The sequence below is a fragment of the Phalangium opilio genome, unplaced genomic scaffold, assembly GCF_054372755.1.
Source record: "Phalangium opilio isolate 3A_F unplaced genomic scaffold, DU_Popi_V2 ptg000048l_1, whole genome shotgun sequence".
Classification (NCBI taxonomy): domain Eukaryota; kingdom Metazoa; phylum Arthropoda; class Arachnida; order Opiliones; family Phalangiidae; genus Phalangium; species Phalangium opilio.
Window position 1 is genome coordinate 5,075,237 of NW_028324170.1, and position 22,631 is coordinate 5,097,867.

Sequence of the window (22,631 nt, forward strand, 5' to 3'; positions counted from 1 at the left end):
TGTTTAAGAACAACAAAGGCGCAAAGTGTTTTAAAACAACACTTTTCAGAAGCGCATATTATTCAAAAGAAAATTAATAAATAGGTTTTGATGAAGTTTTAAACTATATCCAAGTTTTAAGAAGAAAATTCTGGGAATGAGAATGACGTTCAGTTTTGGGTTTCCGGAATTAAGGCATACGCTCTTGGATACCACAAATAAGTTGGGTGTTGATTTTGAGTCGAAAATTTACCATGACATTTGACCCTAATGGCCGTGCAAAGGAACGATGTATTGACAGGATTTACAGGGCAGAGTGTAGAAATTAAAAGAGTATTCGCACAATTCCTTTAATTGAAGAAAGCAAATAAACCAAAGTCCTAAGCTTGTTCGACAGCTTAGAACGCGATTCAAAATTATGGTGTAACCTTTATGGAAGAGAACGGCCCTATTACTATTTCGTTCCTATATTGATTAAAGAATTGGGATTGGAATTGAGGTTCTTAAAGTGCCGACTTTCGTGTTAGCGTTTTTTGTGGATTATCCGCGCAGTCATAAGTAAAATAACACACCAATAAGATGCGAAGAAATGGTCTCAACAGCGTCGTTGTGATTGGCGAGACACAATAAGAGAGAAAAAGGTAATTGGATAGAGAGGAAGATAATGAGGGATAAAGACAGAGATAAAATGAGATAAGTAAAGAACAAGAGAGAAAGGGGAAAGTCAGAGAGAGAAAGATAAAATGAAATAAATAAGGATCTAGAGAGAAAGATAAAATGGGATATTTAAAGAACTAGAGAGAAAGATAAAATGAGATAAGTAAGGAACTAGAGCGAATGAAACCGAGACAAGTCAATAAAATGAGATAAGTGAAAAACTAGATTGAGAGAACGAGAAACAGAGTGAGAGAGGTAATAACAGAGAGAAAGATAATAGAAGACAGAGGGAGAGAACGAGATGGTGAGAGTGAAAGGGATAAAATCAGAGAGAGAGAGAGAGAGAGAGAGAGAGATAAAGAACAAGAGAGAAAGAAAGAGAGGGATAATAAACGGTGAAATATTGTCTTTGATGACGTGGTAAGAAAGAACTTAGATAGTAATTGTTCTACTTATGCCTAGGCAATAACTAGCTCAAGGGGCGATGCCTTCAATAAAAGGTTGGGCGCTAACGGTAAATGTCATTTCAATGCGATTTTCATTGGATTTCAAGCTGGCACGAACGAAATGCGCTTGTCAAATGGTTCGTAATTGAGCTATTAATAATTCAAATTCCCTGAGAGAAAAGCTAGTTGGCCATTTTAATGACTTTTCGCGTACAGCAACGCCTTTCAACAATTGATGATGCCCAAACAAATGAACAAACTCAATGTCCAAATATATATTACTTTGAAAAACTTCGAATACAATGTGGAACTGAAATATTCGCATGTTATAGAAAAACTTAACATAATAACAAAAATATATATATTTTATAACAAAAAGTCTCGGTTTCCCACCTTTGCACATGCTTGCCATGCACCTTTATTAAGGCAGCAGACGATGCGAGTTAATTGACCTCTCACCCAATCACAGGAAGTGTTAGGTCTATAAGGCAAGCTAACCGCATACCCTTGCTTTAAAGCAAAATGATAATTATAAACAATGACTTCAAAATTAAAAATAATTTCACAACTTCCACGAAAATTACGAGGTCGAACAAGGCGATTTATTTTTTGGAGGTATCTATAGTTTGCGATGATAATTTGTTGCATTGTGAAGTATTTAATCTTCAGTAACATTGTAATATATAAAAATAAATCTAATCTCGAATTTTAATTACCCGTTTAATCATCGGGAGAGCTGAACCTAAGAGGGGTCGAACATAAGCATTTTATTTTTTTAGAAGTATCACCTATTTAACGTTTCACCCAAAATGAGTTTCATGATTCGGAGCTCGAGTTAATGGCAAAAACATGCATCCCTAGGTGCGATATTACATAAATTTCTGATTTAAGTAACTAAATGAAACATTTCGCTGCTGCCCCTGCAGCTTCGAGAGTTGGTTGGGGTTTTATCGGTAAGTGCGGGACCCCTCTCGCTCCGTGTTACCGCTAGTATATGAGCAAGGAGTTGGCTTGACGAACGAGCTGCCAAAATTTTAGAAACACGAATATAGATTGGTTTCAAAGCGAGAAAATTTTTCTTTTATCATTCAGCGGCATCTCTTTCAGAAATACCTCACGCTTATGTGTACAAGGCTTAGCCATTAGAGCTATATAGTGTTGTATACGTATAACGTTATTTCCAAGAGGCTATCAGGCATACGAGAGCTCGAATAGAACCAACCAACGCGTCGCCCGCTCGCACCGCACGCTAAAATGTTTAGTTTCAGCCTAATGAATAAAGCGGTCACTAAACTTTCCCGCCATTATATGAATTCCCGCCTAATTAAGGGATATCTCAAGGCCGCTTGAATTATTAGACCTTCTCCTATTAAAACATTAGTTAACGTTCAGTGGGCTTTTAACAACGCGTAAGGTCAGATATACCTTAGCCTTTCAGCATCTTGAAAGAGACCTCTGTTGTTGTTGTTGTTCACGTGCATTCAAATACTAGGCCTAGATGCCCCTAAAGGATTATCAAAGTTCCTACATTGTTTGGAATTTATTGTTAAATATTGTAAACAAATCTATCAAGTTAGAACCTTGCGCGAGTACACGTTTTATCTATCTACACATGTTAAGGAAAAGTTCCGACTTATGCTAGTCCTAATTAATTATTAGTTATTAGTTATTAAATCTATGTTTCCTCTTTGATTTAATATTACGTGACCTTTGAACCATATACGAATATTATTACGTCAAATACACGTGCGCGTCTGCGTGTCGCGAGATTAAAATGAAGAGTTATACGTTGACAGACTCGAAACGAACAACACAAATTTAATCCCGCCTTTTTTAATTAATAGCCCCGCTGAGGTACAATGTCACACGACAAGTTCTGTTATAGTGAAGTTCATGTCTTAGAGATAACCCCGACAAAATTAAATGGATCAGAACTTCAAGATAAAATCTTAAAACTGCAAGAATTGGTTTCATTCAGAGACGAATTGAATTCCCAAGTATTTAATTATAAATGAATTCTTAATTCCAAACAATGTATACTGGAGCTCGCTTTGCATCAGTTTACGGATCTCATTAGATCCACCAATATTGTAATTAAACATTAGACTTTACTTGTTTTGTTTCAAAGCACAGTTCTAATGAACCGGGGCCAATGAGTATATGCAGATACAAACGTTGGGTGTCCACTCTTAATTAGTCTTTGTTGTTTGGTGGGAGGCGTGACTAAAACGATAGTTATATTCGGACGGAGTAGAGATCTCTTCGCTCGTTGAGTCGTTGTGACGGATTTTAAGCGTGTTATTGGAATCGGGAGAAATGATACGTAATTAGAAACGAGACCCGATCAACGCGGCTATGAATGCCAAAGCGACCCCGACGAATTCCCCACGACAAATTAACGCGTTAAACTATAAAGCTCTAGTCGTAAATGGGACAACCAATCCCCCTCCTCCTACCATTTCCCCTCCCGAGAACACAGCTGTTGCTCCTCGATACGCTTGTGCCTCAAAACCGCTTCATTTGCAACAGGGAGTAGACTCATAGGGAGTACCGGCTAAAATTGGATTACCAATCTTGGAACACCAAAATATGTATCAATATATGTAAAAGTCGTCACTGACTGACTGATGACCAACGCCAATTTCCTTTACCTAGGAAACTGATCACCAGTTTTGAAGGGACCTTAATTTACTCTAAAGTCGTAAGTACAAATTAAGAAAGGTGTTTAGAATCCACGGCCATCTTGTATGAAATGGCGTAAAGAAATGTTACAGTCTTCCCTACGGAATAACGTCTGTAGGTCTCAACTAAAGTGATCTTGTATTTCATTTACGTGCTCTGAAATCGCGCCAGATTTGCTCTATTACCTCATAAAATCGTAAAGAAAGATCCAATTTCAGATTTCTCTGGAAATGGAGCGCAATTAAAACACGCAAATGTTTCAGAGAGAGCGCTACACTAGTAAATGGGATGACCCATAGACCACTTCGATGTCACGAAGAGTGAAAGAAGGGGGGTTAAACGTTACCCCCAGCTCGCTGTTTTGGCGCCCGCGCTGTAGGCTTAGGGGATCACGAGAGTGAGTAGAGACGGGAAGGGTTCAACCCCCTTGTATTTCCTACCCCCTTTTTACAACGAAATAGTTAACTAGGAGTTCAATTATAATCCTTGATACTTGCTCCCTGCTTCTGGCCGCTGAGTTCGATATTGAAACGCGGTTGAGCAGCGGGAAACATCCCCTCTCCTCTTTTGGACTCGAATCGGAAAATGAGCAGTTTTGTTCTAGATTCTGAAAGTCATTGGGCATTGAGAGGCGCCTATTGTTGGTAGGGCCTTTACTCCTTCGTACCCCCATCCCCTCTCCTTCCCTCGCTCTATATCTGATCTGAAAAGTCATTAGGGACCAATAAGGATTCCGAACTAGAGCTGAATGTCACGCAAATTGACATTCTAGAAAATGTTACCCAATCAATTTAGCGCCAAATGAATTTTAAATATTGATTTTTGACTTAACGCGTACGTTGCATTTGGTGATAACAAACTGAAGGGAATAACACGCTATCTTAATATTTACCAAACCGTCGGAGTTTGTATTGCAGTCAGATTATTTCAACAACTAAGGACTTAAAATTACCAACACGTGACAACGTACAATTTAAGGCAACTTGGGTTATCAAACCTATTTATCAATCAATGTTTTGTCTTGAAAATTAAACGTTGAGCAAATTTCACGACACAGTGTTGTGACACAACGTTTTACTGATTAATTGTTTAGATATCGGTTTCATTGGGTCTAAATAATCGTTTACCCTGCCGAGTTTAAAAAAATCGGATATTGGTTCCAGTAAAACTATGATATCGTCATTGGTATCGAGATCCGTTAATTTACGAACGATACTTGCCATCACTATAAAACTGACCTAAAGCATGGCGTATGTGAGAAATGTTTAATGTGCCATACTTAAACGTTGAAGCCTTATCTAACTTAAATCTTTAGATCCACATACCCTACATCAAACAACCGTTTACTTGACTCACCCCGTCTGAAATGGATCTATTGGCTGTAAAACATGAACGACAACGTATAGTGTCCCAGACGTTTTGAACTTTAAATTTCTCAAGGCGTTATTACATTAAAAACGGCGTAATTAGTTATTCCAAGAGATGAGGGTGGCAAACAGCTGTTCCAATTATAAATGGGGACTAAAGAGAATAGAAAATCGACTATGGAGTGATTAGATTAATCGCAAAGCGCCTCGTGTCGTTTGTTTCGAAGGGGACTTTATGTAAACTGTCACTTTGGTCACTTAAATAATAATTTCTGGAACATCTCGGGGGAAAAGATTTAAATTCCAATATGAAAACTGGAGGGGGTTGATATTTGTTAAATTTTTAAGCCTTATTTCCATTAATATTTCAATTTACCCTAAGAAACAACGTACCAACTCAAGAATATATCATATACAGGGTGGAAACCTTCGCTGACGACTATAGTCTCCACTTTCTCTATAGGCATTGGTGCTATGCGGGAAAATTTATAAGGGATTTACAGGCGCTTGCAAATTATAGAAAACGATTGCATCATAAGCTCCCATTAAAACCATTGCGTTGCCATTTTTTTATTGAACAGTTCTTAAATTTATCTCATATCAGTTGTGATTTATTTTTAGGGTTTTAAAACTATAATTTACCAGTGAAACTGTAATTAAATATTTATCCTGATAATTATACAGTGGTTATTTACCCTGGTAAACGTTCGTAAAATGTTTTATACAATTAATTTACCAAAAGTCAAAATTCGTAATTTTTGCAATAATAGGTATTTGTGACTCAAATTTATCACACTTTTTTGTAATTGTTTTTTAACAAAATTCGTAATTTTTGCAATAATACGTACTTGTGACTAGAATTTGACACACTTTTTCTGTAATTGCTTTTTTTTAACAATATAAATACCATAGTGGCAAAATCAAATATTATCAGTCACTAACGGCATATTTATACAACGAAAACAAATCGTTAGTATATATACCTATTTTTAGGGAAGCTGTAAATGAGTTACTATATAGAGTTCTTAAAAGCCTTTATTGATTAACGGCTTAGTTTAGCAAAGCGATAAAAATCAAGCGTGAGTCTTCTTCCCATCCCACCAACGACTAAACCTGCAGATTACTAAATAACGTTGGACGTTGGGAAATTGAAAGACCGAACCTTCCTACTATTGTAAAAGCCTTGGCTCTTGATATCGCATCGGTCAAACAGTCTGGGCTTCGTTAAGGCTAGTTCTCACTTAACGGGGAATAAAAGCGGTGGTGACCACGTCCATCAGAATACATATCTGCATGCATTTTTCAATTTTCCTAAGTGGGAACAAGGCGAGCGCTTGATATTCTGTTGGATTATTTGGATAAGTCGCGACATAATTGAACGCAAGTAGGACCCTGCAGGCTCACCCTGGTGGTTTGTAGTCGCGACGTAAATCTACAATACTACTGCGCATGGGTAATTGATAAAATAAGGACACGTGGCTAAATATCAGCTTTGAATCTCAGAACAGTATAGTGTTTCCATTAACTGCACAAAATCAGAAGCCGTAGTAATAACAGGCAACATACCCTAGCGCGCTACTTTCTTCTTATCATAGTAAACATTGTGTATTCATACGCCTTAGAGTTCCATTAAGTGTCCAAACACAAAATTGAAATTTATCAGAGTTACCACCATCACCACCAAGAGTGAATAAACTAAGCCATAGGGTGATTGAACGTACACTCCGCCATGTTTCAAAATGGCTACCAGTAAGGTAACATAAATGTCCCTTACGAAGATCAGAAATGCCGAGTTCTTTCGACTTTTCTTGTCATAGTAAACATTGTGTATTCATACGCCTTAGCGTCTCCTCAAGTGTCCAAACACAAAATTATAAAATCTATCAGAGTTTACCACCACCAAGAGTGAATAAACTAAGCCTAGGGAGATTGAACGTACACTCCGCCATGTTTCAAAATGGCTACCATACCAGTAAGGTAACATAAATGTCCCTTACTAAGACCAGCAATGCCGGGTTATTTCGATGCTTTTGTTCTAATAAATAAAGTCCTTGGATTGTACGGAAGTTTATGAAGCTCGACTGCATAGATGAACGCCAAGTAAAACACCGTGCTGTGTTTCTTACTCCAACGTGATTTACTGTTGCGGATTGGTTTCTTATACTAAGCCCATGAGTCGCGCGAGCCAACTAACAATAGGAATTGAGCGGGGAAATTGAACCTTATCTTTCATCAAGTTTCATCGATTCACTCACACACTTCATCGTGTGGGGATACATACGAATAGAATTGGTTTGAGAGTTACAGATGGGGAGTCAGAATTTCTATTTTGGCGGAAGAGAAGAGAATCGGCAACCGGCTTTAATCCTCGGGGTAACTTTTCTGCAAGAGCCTTCGTTACTTTACTGGGTGAAGTCATCTATTGATATACATCGTCTAGATGAGCCCAGATGAGACGCTGTATAGTCCTTTTATCGCGTTATTTGCGGCTTCCAAAAGCAATATTGAGTTTGTTCGATACGACCTTGTTATCTTTTAGAATGGTTTAGCTATTTCAGTTCAGTTCAGTACGGTACTAATCTATAGAGCTCTACTCGTGAACGCAAAAGATAATTAGAGTTATATATATAGTTCAAGATGAATCCAATAAATCAATGGGGTATAGTAATATAAGACGAAAGTTATGGCTTAATACGCCGACTTTCTGTTAGTAACGCTCCCACAGCGTTAATAATTAGTAACAGTAGTAATTTAAGTATAATAGAAACATTAAACATTACCTGTTAATATTTAAAGTTACTTTTAAAATAACAATATTGAATTGAATATCTAAACCACTCACGCAGTATCGCTGATCAGGACTGTTTAATAGAATATTTCACTGTTGCAATGCAAACCGCTATTTATTTATATTGAAAAAGTGTCATTCAAAAGCGAAAAATATATATTGGAAAATATCAAAGAATCCAATGATTCATAATTTTCAATCATTGAATTGTACACTATAAGTTACTTTCTGGTACAATATATCTTTCAGGTATATAATAATCAAATAGGACAAGAGGTACCCGGCGAATTTTCACGCCATTTTAAAATATGGAAGTAAATCGAACCCCAAAAGCCATAAAGTCCGTCTATAGAATATGGAGTTTTAGTAAATATTATTATATATTTCATGAAGAAATTCCCTTACGTTCCTGGCCGCCATTTTCCAAGATGGCCACGGATTGGAAAATATCTTCCTTAGTTTATGTCTACTACTTAAAAGTAACGTCCCTGCAAATTTTCAACCCTCTTTGTAGAGCGGTTTGGGCTGGACACTGATTATCAGTCAGTTAATCAAGACTTTAACTTATAATAGGTATTTGTTTACAAGTAGATATAATATACAATCGTGAATTTGTAACGTTTCTTCTTTTAAACCGTTAAAAACACATTATTAAAGCAAATTTCCTTGGCAAACTTTAAGGATATCGCGTGGGATATTGAACAACTAGCTAACGCCAAACTTGGAAAGCTAGAAACGCGCCGACATATATTTCACACATTGAACGGAAACCGTATTTCTATTAAAAGAACCGTAACGGATACGAATATAGAAAATGCATAACAATTAAGGCTTAATGTTACGCGCGTGACAACCCACTGAAGTATTTTATACAAAGCGCGGCCCTCCTAACAATTGCCTATACCACGTTCAGAACGTCAGCTTCCTGTAATACAACTCCCGCGTGCAGTACAGGCGTATGTATATACGAGAGTATATATTTCTCGACTAATTCGAGACCTCCAAGGTGTTAATGAGTATTAATGTGACAACTATTTCATTGGTGCACGTACGCAAAAGCCTTTAATTAAAAATTAAGAAGTGCCTATATAATTAGTTTCAATTTGTCGCCAGGGCTTTGCTGTTAAAATAGATGTTTCAGACGCCGCTATAACTAAACGAAAAGTCGCCGCGGTTTTTCAATTTACCCAAATCAAAATATTGTTAACAACCTGATAGTACTTCAATTAACTTCTATTTATAGCTAAAATTTATTTTTTGAAGCCATATGAGTACCACTTCAGCAGCTTCAATCGATTATTTTAACTTCAAAATATGAACGTGCAATATTAATTTATAAACATATTATACTTTAAAATAAGCGCAGGGTAATAATACAACTCAAAGGGAACACTTTCTCCATGTTCTTCCGTGAGTTGTTGCGTAGAACTAGATGATGGCGAGAAAAAATTACGGCTTACTCTACAGAGAATACATTTCGATCTGACCTTTGGACCGCACAATTTTTAGCCTACACTCGAGATGAGTTATCAACTCAATATGATCCGCCGTAATAGAGCAACTTCAATCCTTTTGAGCTGTGAAATAATAAAATCAAATTAGGGCCGAGGCTCTGAGCAACCATTCATCCATCCATCTAAACATTGTTGAAAAGGCGACAGAGCTTGAAGCTTCATTCCCTTTTAAATGCTTTAATTAAGAATCTATCCAACCGGAAACCCTCAAAATTACGTTTACGAGATCATATAATAGTTCCTTAGCTCATTGTAAAATCCTTAAAAAAGTATAAGTTGAGGAATTTTTACTGAACTTAATTGTTTATCAGACTAAATTATTTCTTCTTGATTTTTCTTCTGAAATCAATATTCAAATTAACTTTGAATTATTAGTTTAAAAAAAATCGAATAAACGGTGCACGACTTTTAAGAGGTCAAATTCGATCAGTCCATTCGATTAAACAATTCGAAACAGGCGAGTTCACCTATTAACGCGCACATAATGTTTTTCATCATCAGGGAAATACCTAACCTAACCTAACAGGCTTTGTACGACTGTACCTTCATGATCGAATCAGAACCGATTTTATTTTAAAAATGTTTCGCGTTTTATAAAAGCAACTAAATTAAAATGCGCAATAAAGTGCGCAGTTGCAAACCGCGCTCGTAGTAAAGTTTTTAATGGACAGAGCTGCGACGTATCGTTCTCAGTTTCTAACTGACTATATGGACGGTTTGCGCGGCGGTCCCTCCGCAACTAGGTTATATATATATACTGGTGCAGGCCTTATTTCCCTGTAGCCTTAAGGCTAATCAGCCTTAAAATAATAACGTCTCGTAACAATGATGAAAACCCCAATAATTTGTATAGAAACAACGGAGCTATAAATGCCCCAACCCCGGATGCTTTAGTGTTGCAGGCCCTACAGATTTGTTGGAGGACGCCCTGATATTAACTAGCCTGATGTGTGTATTTTTCGGATAAACATGACAAATTAATGGCGGGAAGATGGCTCCCAAGGGGACCCTACACGAGGATAAGGATTTGCGGAGCTCCCTCTAACAGAATCCCCGAGGGGTAAGTCACTAATATGAGTTGTGACTTACAGAGGTGATTTATAAATTTATAACACAGATTTTTACTATTTTTGGCGCTCAAATCATACATAAATAAACAAGTACAATCGCCACGAAATTTATAATTTTAATTATTTCCAAAATGAAATCCGTAATTGCAAATATTGAAACTTTTCCCGGTAATTTCAACTTATGGCTGCTCATTCAACTAATTATTACCATAATTAAGGATATGTACGAACTTCCTCGTGCTAAATCTGTAGTCTTTTCATAGCTTTTAGCCTTCCAAACTTGTATAATAACAGTTAAAAGTGATTTACACCTCGAATCGAGGCACACTCTTGGCAATGAAAAGTGAGCGAGTAGAAAGAGAACGCTCCTGTCTCTTCCTGGCCTTAAAGAACAACTGCAACATCCCGCAACATTGCGTCAAAGTTATATCAGATATTGCAGCAGCTTATGATACAGACAGACCATTTCATTAGATGAGAAACCAACACACAGACGGGAAATTTATCTCTCGCCAGACGGAGCTCGAGGTTATAGCCAACTCGTACTGCCTCTAGCGGTGATTCTTGTCGCGAGGCAAATAACCCAAGATGGCGATCTACCCCCGCCCGTGTTGTGTTTGCTTTACATCTGGAATTAATCCTTTACTTATATAGATAAGGCGCGCTGGGTAAAGGTTACGGTAATAGTTAGCAAATTTGTAAAGCTTCCACGTGTTCTTTTAATCAAATATACACGATTCCGAGTTGAGGTTGGGGAGGACATATTTGTCAGCTCGTTGTTTTAAAATGATAGGGCTCTGCCCTAATTAAGCCGTTTCGTGAAAACCCAACGGCTCTATTAAAGCCCATCCCCAAAAGTCCTATACTTATCAAAAGGTAGAAATCATTTTCTGGAATGGAAAAAAAGTCGACAAAAATTATGGTCGGTCCAATTTAACTCGTTCCAACCTTTCACGCTCTGTTTTAAGGATTTTACAATAGACGTAATTCCCGGCCATCTTGTTAAATGGCGGCCAGAAATGTAAGAAGTTTTCCATTCGAAATTAGTTTGAACATTTTCAACCGTGTTCATTAATATTTGATATACTAATTAATATCTTTATCCTACAAATTATTGTGGTAAAATAAGATACCCTGCGCTTGCTTCCCAAGTTTAAAAAGGCAACCCTAAAAGTAACAACAAAAATGCATTGAGAAGATAAGCACAACGTCATGGGTCTGTTTCCTGTACACTAATAGGCAAATAAAAGCATTGCATTTTAAAGTTAATGGATCAATTTAGTAGACCGTATAAATAAATATTGTGGAGCGCAATGAGCTTGTTTTTTAAAGCTAAACGAAAAAAAAAACCTAGAAGAATTATCGGAAAAATGCAAAATGATTTTGACGCAAAAATTTTCATACCTAGGTAGTTTCGCGTAAGAGCCTGGGAAATTTTAACGATTTTTTGTTTAGCGCCGGCGTTTATTTTAACCTCACGTGAAGTAAATCTCCTGCACTTGGATGCCTGGCTATATCAGCCTCTCTCCAAAAATTTAAAGCTGTAAGCCAATCTGACAAGCGTATACTGTATAATAAAACCCTCGGGGCCTGAACTATATTCGAGAGCGGAATATCCCAGTGAATTATTTATTTGAAAATAAATTTTGATCTCAAAAATTGACAAATAAACAGATTTTAGAAGAGAACGTGATTGAATAGTAATACCCAGGATATTTTTTACTGAAGTGTAAATTTCAACCGATTAAAATGCAATTTTATGAATAGGCTCAATATAAATAGATGTAATCAGAAGGATATAATACTAATCTTCGAGAGAAGTGTACGCACCACAAAGCGGGGCAATTGTAACATGATTCTTCCCAACATCCCTTAACATTTGGAGTATTCAAGGTTACTAAACCAAATCACAATCATACGCGATAAATAGTTTCCTCATTACTCTATTAGCGCGTAACTATTTGCCATCATTACTCTATTAGCGTGTAACTATTTGCCATCATTACTCTATTAGCGCTTAACTATTTGCCAAGGCGCATGCATGCGCTTGTGCCTTTTTGTCCCACGCTAAGACAATCAAGGTTTGTGGGTTGATTGCTGAGGATTTAGTAGTACCAAACAGTTATTGAATTCACCCTAGCACGGTGCGATGCCCATCCGAAGTTTGATGAGCGGGAGAGCAAACAAAAAGGGATCCCTCGTCTGGGAAGAATCATGTTACATAACTAAAGTATTAAGATGATACAGAGTGTCATCCTTCTTCTATTATCCCCATTTGATATTTGAACCGAAATTTCGCGTTGGGGCTTCAAAAATATTTTAGATTCTAACAGCGGCATACAAATGGCGGCTGCGGAGAAAAAGTAATCGAAACTTTCTGACGCGTAGCCTGCATGGCAAAAGCAAATTTGATTCTGGAATTAAGTAACTTTGAAAACAAAATCGTATAAAGTTGGACTCGGGCGCGAATCGGGTTGCATATCGTGGTCAGTCACGCAAACGCCTTTTTACCTCGGACTTCATTATAACAGCATTTGTCCGGAACGTCTATCGGGATTGGCAACTGTTTTCACTGCAAAAACAAGAGTCAACCGTACCTAAACATTAGTTTCACCTCACTCGCGCGCCTCCGTTTCGTAATAGAATTAATGGAAAACAATTGGGGGGAAAAACTAAACGGCACGCAACCTAGCTCCGGAAAAATGGAAGCAAATTGATTGACAATACACCAAGTAACGTAACAAAAATAAGTCTGACCAACATCGGTGTTTGTCTGTTAAAGAAGTGATATCTAGTTTATTAGGGAGAAGTCATAAATTCGCCACATTTCTATGCAGCTTTATCTCCAGTCCAAACGTAAGTCCGGAGTTAATCCCCGCCTCTAAATTACAACCAGCATCTCATTGGTTCTTGAAAGCTCACGTCAGCACGACGCGAATGAGGTAAATTTCGTATTTTCCGACTGAGGAGAGGCAAAATAGCCTGGCCTCCTTTTACGTCCCCCCTTGTATTTTGAAAGGGGGACTGGGACTATGGCACGGCGCGAATACTTAGGCATCTTATACCTTCTCCCTAATAAACTAAATATCACTTCTTGGCTATAGTCTTACTATTTTCTGGGTTACGTAAAAATATGAAAAAAGACTGCCAGCCTGAAAGGTGCATCTACGTAATATTTTTGAGCTTTTTAACAAAAAGCTAAAAAGTTAAAAATTCTATAAATGTTGCGTGGAGAATTTTCAAATCATCATGTTTAAATTAAGTTTTTTTTCTCATTAATTTAACGTTTAATCGTGTCGTTACGTTACATGCATGGCTAAGAAAATGGAAATCATGCTTTAAAACTTTTATTTAAAGCAAAATTCGTTAACTAAAAATCTTGGATACATTTAAGTAAGCAGTTTTCTTTTATTAAAGTGTTCTTTGGGCGATATAGAGTCGAAAATGTTCCGTGATATTTTTCATTCCGGACCACCGGTTTTAAATTTTGATTGGAGTGTCTTTACGAATGATCCTTTAAATTTAATTATGTGTTCATAATTTCTCAAATAAATTTAAGTGGTCATCCGTAAAACACTGCAATCATAACTTATAAAACGGTGTAATATCTCACTATAATTAGGTTCTCTAAGGTAACGTTAGAGTTTAATGTGGTGTTTGCGTGATCACTTATTAATAAACTATGTACACACATATATACTTGGCTGAAAGTACATTAAATCAAACAAACATAAATGCACTTAAAAGATAATTATTCCATGTTTGAGAGAAAACATTTTAGGAACTTTTAGAATGAATTTAATAATGGCTTTTCCGAGCTGTAAAAATCCCCGTGCACATTGTTAATAACTACAAAATCAGTTATGAAGTGTAAGCTATTTAATGATAAAATGTTTAAAGGGTGTCTAAAGCGTTATGGAGGGGGCGTGTCGAGAACTATATAAAAATCCACGTGCACAATCTTAATATCAGCAAAATAAGTCACTTTTGAACTGTAAGTAATGATAAAATATTTAAAGGGGGGCACAATGCATGTCAAGTATTAGCGATACTATTTCCCGGAGTAGTGATTAGGCTGACTGTAAGTGCGGATAGATTCAACTGAAATGTTGTGCGACATTCCCAATGCAGTGATAACGCTACGAAAGTCACGCATGTTCAGTAGAGCTTTATTTCATGGAAAGAAAATAATCTAGACACTTATGCCCCGCCATTACAGAACACATTGCACATCCCTTTAAAAGAAAGACTATATAACTAGAGATTCTGTAAAGCCGTTACGCAACAAGGCCAAGATGAAATGACCATTACATCATTACATTAAGTGTTAATACTCGGCAAGTATCGAACATTGTCAAAGACTGTGAAAGACTACACGTATTCTTTGGTATAATTAAGAAGATAATATTGTTAATAATAAGCAAGGTTTTACGTAAGCAGAATGAAATCGAAAACTCCTTAATTGGCCCTGGTCCAGAAATAACTTTGATATCGCCTTACAAAAATTATAAGAAAACAACGCCCGCAAGACATACGATATTCTTTTCCTTAATAACGTAGCAAAGTTCTTAATTATTAAAATTGTTTACATAACGTTACTATATATATATTCCCAACAATGTAAATAGGGACATAAGCTAGCATGATCCTTTGACCTCGCTATAGTATTTAAGCGACGTGGTCAACAGAGGTATCGGTCAATTCCCACTGCAACATCTGGACTTTCAACTTAATAATTTCATTTGGGTCTTACTTATATTTACTAAGTTTCTTTTAGCATTTATATCGAGTAGAGTTTTAATGCCTTATTTAACACTGCAAAAGGAGAAGAAAAAAAAACCTCCCTCCCTCGCTCGAAGTCGAAATCTCGGCGTAATGGGAGGCTTTATCCATTGCCGGTGGTGGAAAGGCCTGGCGTATACCGTAGGCGTCCGCGGCGGACGATGGTTGCTTGTCAAAAGTATTTGAGGAGCGCGGATTCTATGATAATAGCTGGCTCTAGTCCCTATTGAGACGCGATATTCGCGGAGGACGGCAGGCCAGTTTTGAAAGGAAAATGGAGCCTTTCAAAGTCTTCTCCTTACGTAATAGGGCTAGTAAACGTTTTCCACTTTTTGTCACGTATCCCTTTTTAGCCTCATCTTCAACTAGAATCAAAAGGGACTCTTCTTTGTCCTTCAGTACGAGATTACGTTAACTTCTTGGCCACCATTTTGAAAGATGGAAGCGGAATAAACGTTAATTCACCCCAAATATAGGCCTAAATGATTCATAGGGCTTGTAAATGTTTTCCACTTTTTGTCACGTATTCCTTTTTAGCCTCATCTTCAACTATAATCAAAAGGGACTCGGCTTTGTCCTTCAGTACAATTACATTAAGTACTTTATGGGCGGTTGCCATTTTAAAAGATGGAAGCGGAATAAGTGTTAATTTTAACCCAAACGTAAGTGATTCGATATCATTTGAAGAGTACAAACAACGTTATTCCCTAAGGAAGTTGTAGCTTAGGTTACATTTCGGGACAGCCGCCATTTTTCAAGATGGCCGTGAGTTACAAAACTCTTTCTTAGTGCGTAACGTCCCGGCATATTTTCATTATTCTAAGTATAACGATACAAGCTCGATGTTTGCTATCAGTCAGTCGGGACGATTTTAAAACTATTATATGGAACCGATATAAAATCACAGCGTGATTTCATATTAGATCGATGTAGACTTACGGTTGTTAACCTTTGATACAACATGAATAAATGGGTGTGCTTATTTCAACTGAATCAGCTGTCAACCCAATAGAAGCGGTGTTTTGCAAGAAAAAAAATATATATATTTTTTAACGTTTACGTTTTGATATCAGTTGGTTAAGATATAAAGTAAGGTGTTATTAATTTTGATTGAGATTGTATATTGGAGGGACGATAGAAGTATTTATCACGTCACTGAACGTTCGCTTCATTCAACAATTTCTTATGATAGACTAACTTGATGCCTCAATCAAAATATCAAAGTATTTCCCACGTAACTGCGATCTTTCCTAGTTTAGACATATCAAATGTTCCCTTCGTTTCGAACCAAACCCCTGAAGGTATATTCCTTTTAATCTAGGGGGTTTCAATAACAAACTTTACTTTGTAGAATTCATCGTGGTTTCAAATTTTCTTAGAGTTCGAAGTGTTTTCCTAGAGTTCTTAAATTTTCGAAGAATTAGTATTCTCCTAGAATTTTTTAATTTTCAACGTATTATTCTAGAATTTCTTATTTTTTAAAGTATGTATCTGGAATTTCTTATTTTTTAAAGTATGTATCTGGAATTTCTTATTTTTTAAAGTATTTTTTCTAGAATTTCTTAAATTTCAAAGTATTTTTCTAGAATTTCTTAAATTTCAAAGTATTTTACTAGAATTTCTTAAATTTCAAAGTATTCTTCTAGAATTTCTTAATTTTCAAAGTATTTTTTCTAGAATTTCTTAATTTTCAAAGTATTTTTTCTAGAATTTCTTAATTTTCAAAGTATTTTTTCTAGAATTTCTTAATTTTCAAAGTATTTTTTCTAGAATTTCTTAATTTTCAAAGTATTTTTTCTAGAATTTCTTAATTTTCAAAGTATTTTTTCTAGAATTTCTTAATTTTCAAAGTATTTTTTCTAGAATTTCTTAATTTTCAAAGTATTTTTTCTAGAATTTCTTAATTTTCAAAGTATTTTTTCTAGAATTTCTTAATTTTTAAAGTATTTCTTATTTTTTTTTAATTTTCAAAGTATTTTTCTAGAATTTCCTATATTTTAAAGTATGTATCTAGAATTTCTTAATTTTCAAAGTATTTTCCTGAATTTTCTTTTTAAACTTTCTAAGTATTTTCTTGTTTTTTCTTTTTAATTTTCTAAGTATTTCCCTAACTATTTTTTAATTTCAAAGTTACTTTCTTGAAACTTTCGAAAGTAATTGCTTTGACTTTAAAACATGACCAAAATAACTTTGATGAATATTTATCAAATATTTCGTGATTTAGAAATCAAATAAATCATTCTTAGTGATTTTGAAAAATTATTTGGGCTGATTAACAACTCCTTCGAGTCGTATTACTGGTTTGCATTTTAATCCAGGGGCAAAATATGAGATCCATTTAGTAGTTTATGGATAGCCGGTAGAAGCTAATTGTCAAATTCAGGATAGGGTCGCTTTTAATTAACCTTTCGCTGCCAAAAAGACTGAAGGAAGAAGTGAGACCCTAATTAGTCGCGTCTATTGTTCTCAAAAAGACTAATGGTTCAATCTATCCAACGCTAGACATCTCCCCCCCGTAAGGGGTAAGGACCGCCAATTAACTTTGTTCACCCACTATAACTAACAAATTTCACGAAAACAAAAATGATCCGCAACTATATCCCTTTCAAAAGAAATACATTTCTTCAAGAAGTTTGATATCAACCAAAATGTCTTCTAAAGCGAAAACATTTATTTACTTTAGATTATACAAGTTGGGCTTTGAACTTCAAAAGTTGGTGTTTAGATTTAATGTTGATTAAAATCGAATGGAGAGGTTTCAAATTTAATAAATCATTTTGCATCCCTTTTATTATACCATTATCCAAATTAAGCAGTAAATTATGCATTTCAAAATCGGGTATTTACTTTTCTCTGGTGTTTAGAAAGTAATTGAAGATTTATGGGAGCTCATGTAGCCTCCAATACGATTCTAAATTATTAACTAGTTCGGTTTGAACCGCACGCCGTAATTAGCTGATGATTATATTCATTATTGAAGTTAAGTATGTAAGCATCGCTATTCGCGAAATGGAGAAACGAAACCAAATCATAAGCTTGTTTGGGAGTATAAATAAAACCTTCTTTTGCGTGTGTTTGCTCTTGTTTATAAATAGAATAATTACATTGGGTCTCTATTACTCTAATTAGTTCCATTCCAGATCAAGCCGGAAATAGACATAATTGCATGTCCCAAAGAAAGCTCTTAGAGTATCTATATTTAACAATCCATCTTTGTACATATATAAGGGTAAGTTCTTTAGTCCCAATCATATGGCGCATATTTTGACTTGACATTCTCATGGAGCGTCAAATACGGGCCACAGGAATATTAAGTTATTTATGTTATTACTGTACATGCCCTGATGTAGGCCTACAACTCGGCTCCAATTGTTTTTCTTAAGAGACGGTACGATTCTTATGACTAGATATGAATATTTCTGGTTATAATATAATATATACAGGGTGGAAACCTTCGCTTGGCGCCCACATCTTACGTTTTTAAGACCAAAACCTGTCAACGTTAATCAGTATATTTTTAAGAACTCTTAATTTTGAAATTATGATTTAAAACGTATTTATTGCAACGCCCAACTTCGCAATTTTGCTAAAAATACAAGAAATGATTAGGCTAAAACAAAATTCCCTGTATTCGTTAATATAAGATTCTTAAATTTCCAAGACCTTCTTGGGCCGTTATTAAATTTCCATACTTTTCAAGATTTTCCCTGACCCGCGGGTCAACCCTTTAACCACTAAGATGAGTAAAACGTGCATTACCACTAAATATGAATGCGTATAATTAAACCAAGACTTACACTAAGAACAACCATCATAATTAAACGCTAAACATAATTTAAAAGTTTTAACTTACTTTCGTTGCATTTCTTGAAGTTTTAAACTCGGCCATGGTCTTCTTGCGTTTATTTCCAGTTCCGGTTCCGGAATTATGGCTACTACTACTTCCTACAAAGTTAACGTTTGAGCAACGCATGGTATTGTTGGAACTATTCCAGTTTAACCATTAAAAAAGAAAACCGTAAACGCAACAGAAAGCGTTGTTATGGAAGAGGTGCACTGTTTTTGTAAGAAGTTTTTTTTCTTGTTGTAAGTTTAACCGAAGTAGTACGGCGCAAAGTCACTTGAAAGGTCTTCAAACTGCGCCGAGAAACAAAACGTTTCTTTGAGAATTTTTACGTTCACGTTTCCCAAAAAAAAACCTTCTCCGAGAGTTCCCACCCGGGCTAAAAAACGAAACGAAAGTCACGCTTTATTACTCGGAAAATCTTTTAAACTAAGCAGAGATGCAAGATGAAAGTTTTTTAATGCCTCCTCGAAATATCAAGGAGCGACGTGATGTACTGTTGCGCAATTGGCTATTGATAACACTCTTTTTGTTCATTTGTTATTTTGATTTAATATTGCATATGGATAAGTGCTGCTATGTAAATAACTGGGTGCCGATTGGGCGAACGAATTTCAGAATTTAGTGAAAAGTGTTTTAGAAATGTCGCTACTGATTTCGGTATTTTATTTTATTTTGAAGATTTCGCTATTTTTATTTGAAAAACTTCGGTATTTTTTCTTAATATTTCACTTTTTTTAATTTAAAAGATTTCGCATTTTTTTTTAATTTCGCTGTTTTTAATTTAAAAGATTTCGCTATTTTTTTTTAAAAAAATCGCTGTTTTTAATTTAAAAGATTTCGCTACTTTGACGAAATGTTTTTTAGTATTTGCATGAAAACGAACGAGAAACTCATATTTCCAACTTTGAGAGGTCTTTCAAATTAGCGTAATTAAATCGCAGTTGTAACAAACTAAATTCTGAAAACGAAAAGAAAAGACGATGGGACGAAACTTCATTATCGATATTAAAGACCAAACTCTCGCGTTACGGCTTTCAAACAAAGCATCCCCTTACTCGAAATTCGGCGAATCACTCGAGTCTACACTCCCAAAATACAGAACCCTTCTGACTGGGAAACCCAACATCACTTATCCGTACGCAATATTAAAGATCCAAGTAACGCTCTTTAACTTGAGGGTATCAATAATAGGCCAATAAAAATTTCATAGTTTGAGAAATTGACCGAAAAACGTGTCGTAAGATCTTCAATTTTCCCATTCAAATTAGACCTGGAACTCTTACAAGGTCTTGTAAAATTTAAAACTAAAGATACTTGAAACTGACTCTTCCAAACATAACCTAACCTTACCTAAACCATCACACCATAAATACAGCGATTATGGTTTAATCCCCTTCAAGTTAACGAAACTAAGGCGAAAACATTAAGAAGACTTAACACGTTTATCAAAACATAAACTTTCTTAAACCAAGCATCTTCACTTGAAACTTCAATTGAATATAGCACATTTCTTACCTTTTGAAAGCAATCTAAAAACACTCTCTTTAGACAATTTGTGAAATAATTGAATAATTTCAAACTTTAATACGAACTATTGGAAGTTACGCGAATCTCGCGTCACGTGTTTTAAAGCTCGCGCTCGCCGGCGATAGACGTCTGACCTGAATCTGAACGCCGTAGCGAATACTCGAAAAGCTCAGCTCGCAAACTAAAAGCGGCAAGATCGTTCCAAGAGGGGGTCAAAATCGGACGGTCCTCCTCCCAGCTCTTACCTCCGAGAATAATCGGGCGTCCGGTTTGAAATAGCGTGGCGTGGCTCCCCCTAGCGACCCCCCCCTCCCCACTCTACTCATATTCATGTCGTGCAAGAACAAAATATGAACTTGGCAGTACTACATCACGCAACCCTACTCTAGCATCTACTCATGCTAGAAGAGAGTAGGTTGGATAAGCGGGCTGAAATAGGTTCTACTCTGCTAAAAAGGACGGGTTACCAGCAGAATGGCGAAAGGGGTGGTAAAGCTATGGCCGAATTGCCTAGGACCTAGGGTATAGTTTCTTTATTATTTTAATTTCACCTATGGGCATAGTTTTCGTAGTTTTACCTTTACGAGAATTTTTGTTGAAATGAATTATTAAATTTAATGAAAACTTCTTTTTAATTTGGGTTGAATTTATTATTAGGTTTGTGATTGTGATATAAGAGAGGGTTATACCTGGCCTGTTCAGACGTAATTGATAGAATAATGATAGTTGAGGCGTAGTAATCCGTAAAGGTAAAACTCACAGAAAAGAAAGTAGTGTTAAGTTCGTCTGAGACTGATAATTAGAAATATTTAAGGAATCACGGACTAATGAACATTGTTTTAAATAAAATGGTAAGTACACCACGTTTATTGAAGTTCGTTTGTGATTGTATAGTAGAATTTTGGCTTCAAGTTTTTTTTAATTCATGTAAAATCTATTTTATCTGAGATTTATTTTCTTTTGAAGAAACCAAACTTCATCGATTGAGTCTGTGGTTTAACGCTCAATTCTTCTATGCTCTAGAAAAGGAGTTAATTGACCAGGCTTTTCTTCAGTAAACCCTCTACACTACAACGGAGCACCATAAGAAACATAATCGACGTAAGTACGAAACTTCCCATTGTTTTAATGTTAATTTGTGTTTAATATACACATAGTGTTCCAAAAACGATGGTAGGACCAAATTGCATCGGGTAGGGTTCTACTTGGAATTTCGAGCCGATTATGTTCCGTTACATTTTCGACTCGAAAACGCCTCAAGTACCCGTCGTACTTTGGTCCTACCACCGTTTTGGGACATCCTGTTTAGAAAACTAACTTGCTCATCTAGTGGCTTGAAGAAGAGAGGGATGGAGTGGTAATCCCCATACGTATAACGTTGAAGTCTATACCCCCATCTACGACAACGAAGTCCTCCCAGCATCCTCAGCGTTTGGGTGGGGTTGTACGGTACGGGAACGTAAAAGATGCCCCCGGTATCTTAAAAATAGAAGCTAGTTATCATTCAAATACAATGACGCTACGTGGCAGCACTTAACAATCGCCTACCGAAGGATAGGGGCGTGAGAAAGGTGCCGCAGGGCACCCATCACCATTACCACTCCATCTTACCTCTGTTCTCCCTGTTAGTACTTAGCTTTTCACCATACGAGGCACTCAAAAACTAGACTGTAGTTCCTGGCCAGATGGCGCTAAGGACAAACGTCAAATGGTAATTAACCCGCTTACAGTTTGTGAATCGGGCGTTTGAACGAACTTGTCTGTTTGTTACGACCTCTATAGATGAAAAGTCCACACGTTAAGGGTTGGGCGCTGTGTAAAGGCTAGCGCACACCTAACGTCATCGGACGGACCGCACGGATCGCACGCATCGGATAATTTTCTTCAACTGCGCACACTGAATTCGGAGCATTCGGATTTCCGAAATTCCGAACGCGCGTATGAGCAATTGAGAATGCGCGACGGAATACTC

General features: G+C 36.3%; 1 protein-coding gene across 2 annotated transcripts in view; it reads right to left on the reverse strand.

The window, feature by feature from the left end:
* LOC149673892 (protein O-mannosyl-transferase TMTC3-like) overlaps window positions 1–20,882 on the reverse strand; it is a 49,610-nt gene extending 28,728 nt beyond the window's left edge. Inside the window, exons 1-2 of one of the 2 annotated variants that reach the window (XM_089839678.1) lie at window positions 20,648–20,882; window positions 19,139–19,422 (exon numbers count right to left, since the gene is read on the reverse strand). In XM_089839678.1, coding sequence (XP_089695804.1) covers window positions 19,139–19,258 — 120 coding nt within the window. In that variant the 5' untranslated portion in view covers window positions 19,259–19,422; window positions 20,648–20,882. Of the gene's footprint in view, window positions 1–19,138; window positions 19,509–20,647 lie in introns of both variants that reach the window. The other variant, XM_089839677.1, reaches the window with a different exon arrangement.
* Window positions 20,883–22,631: the final 1,749 nt, after the last annotated feature.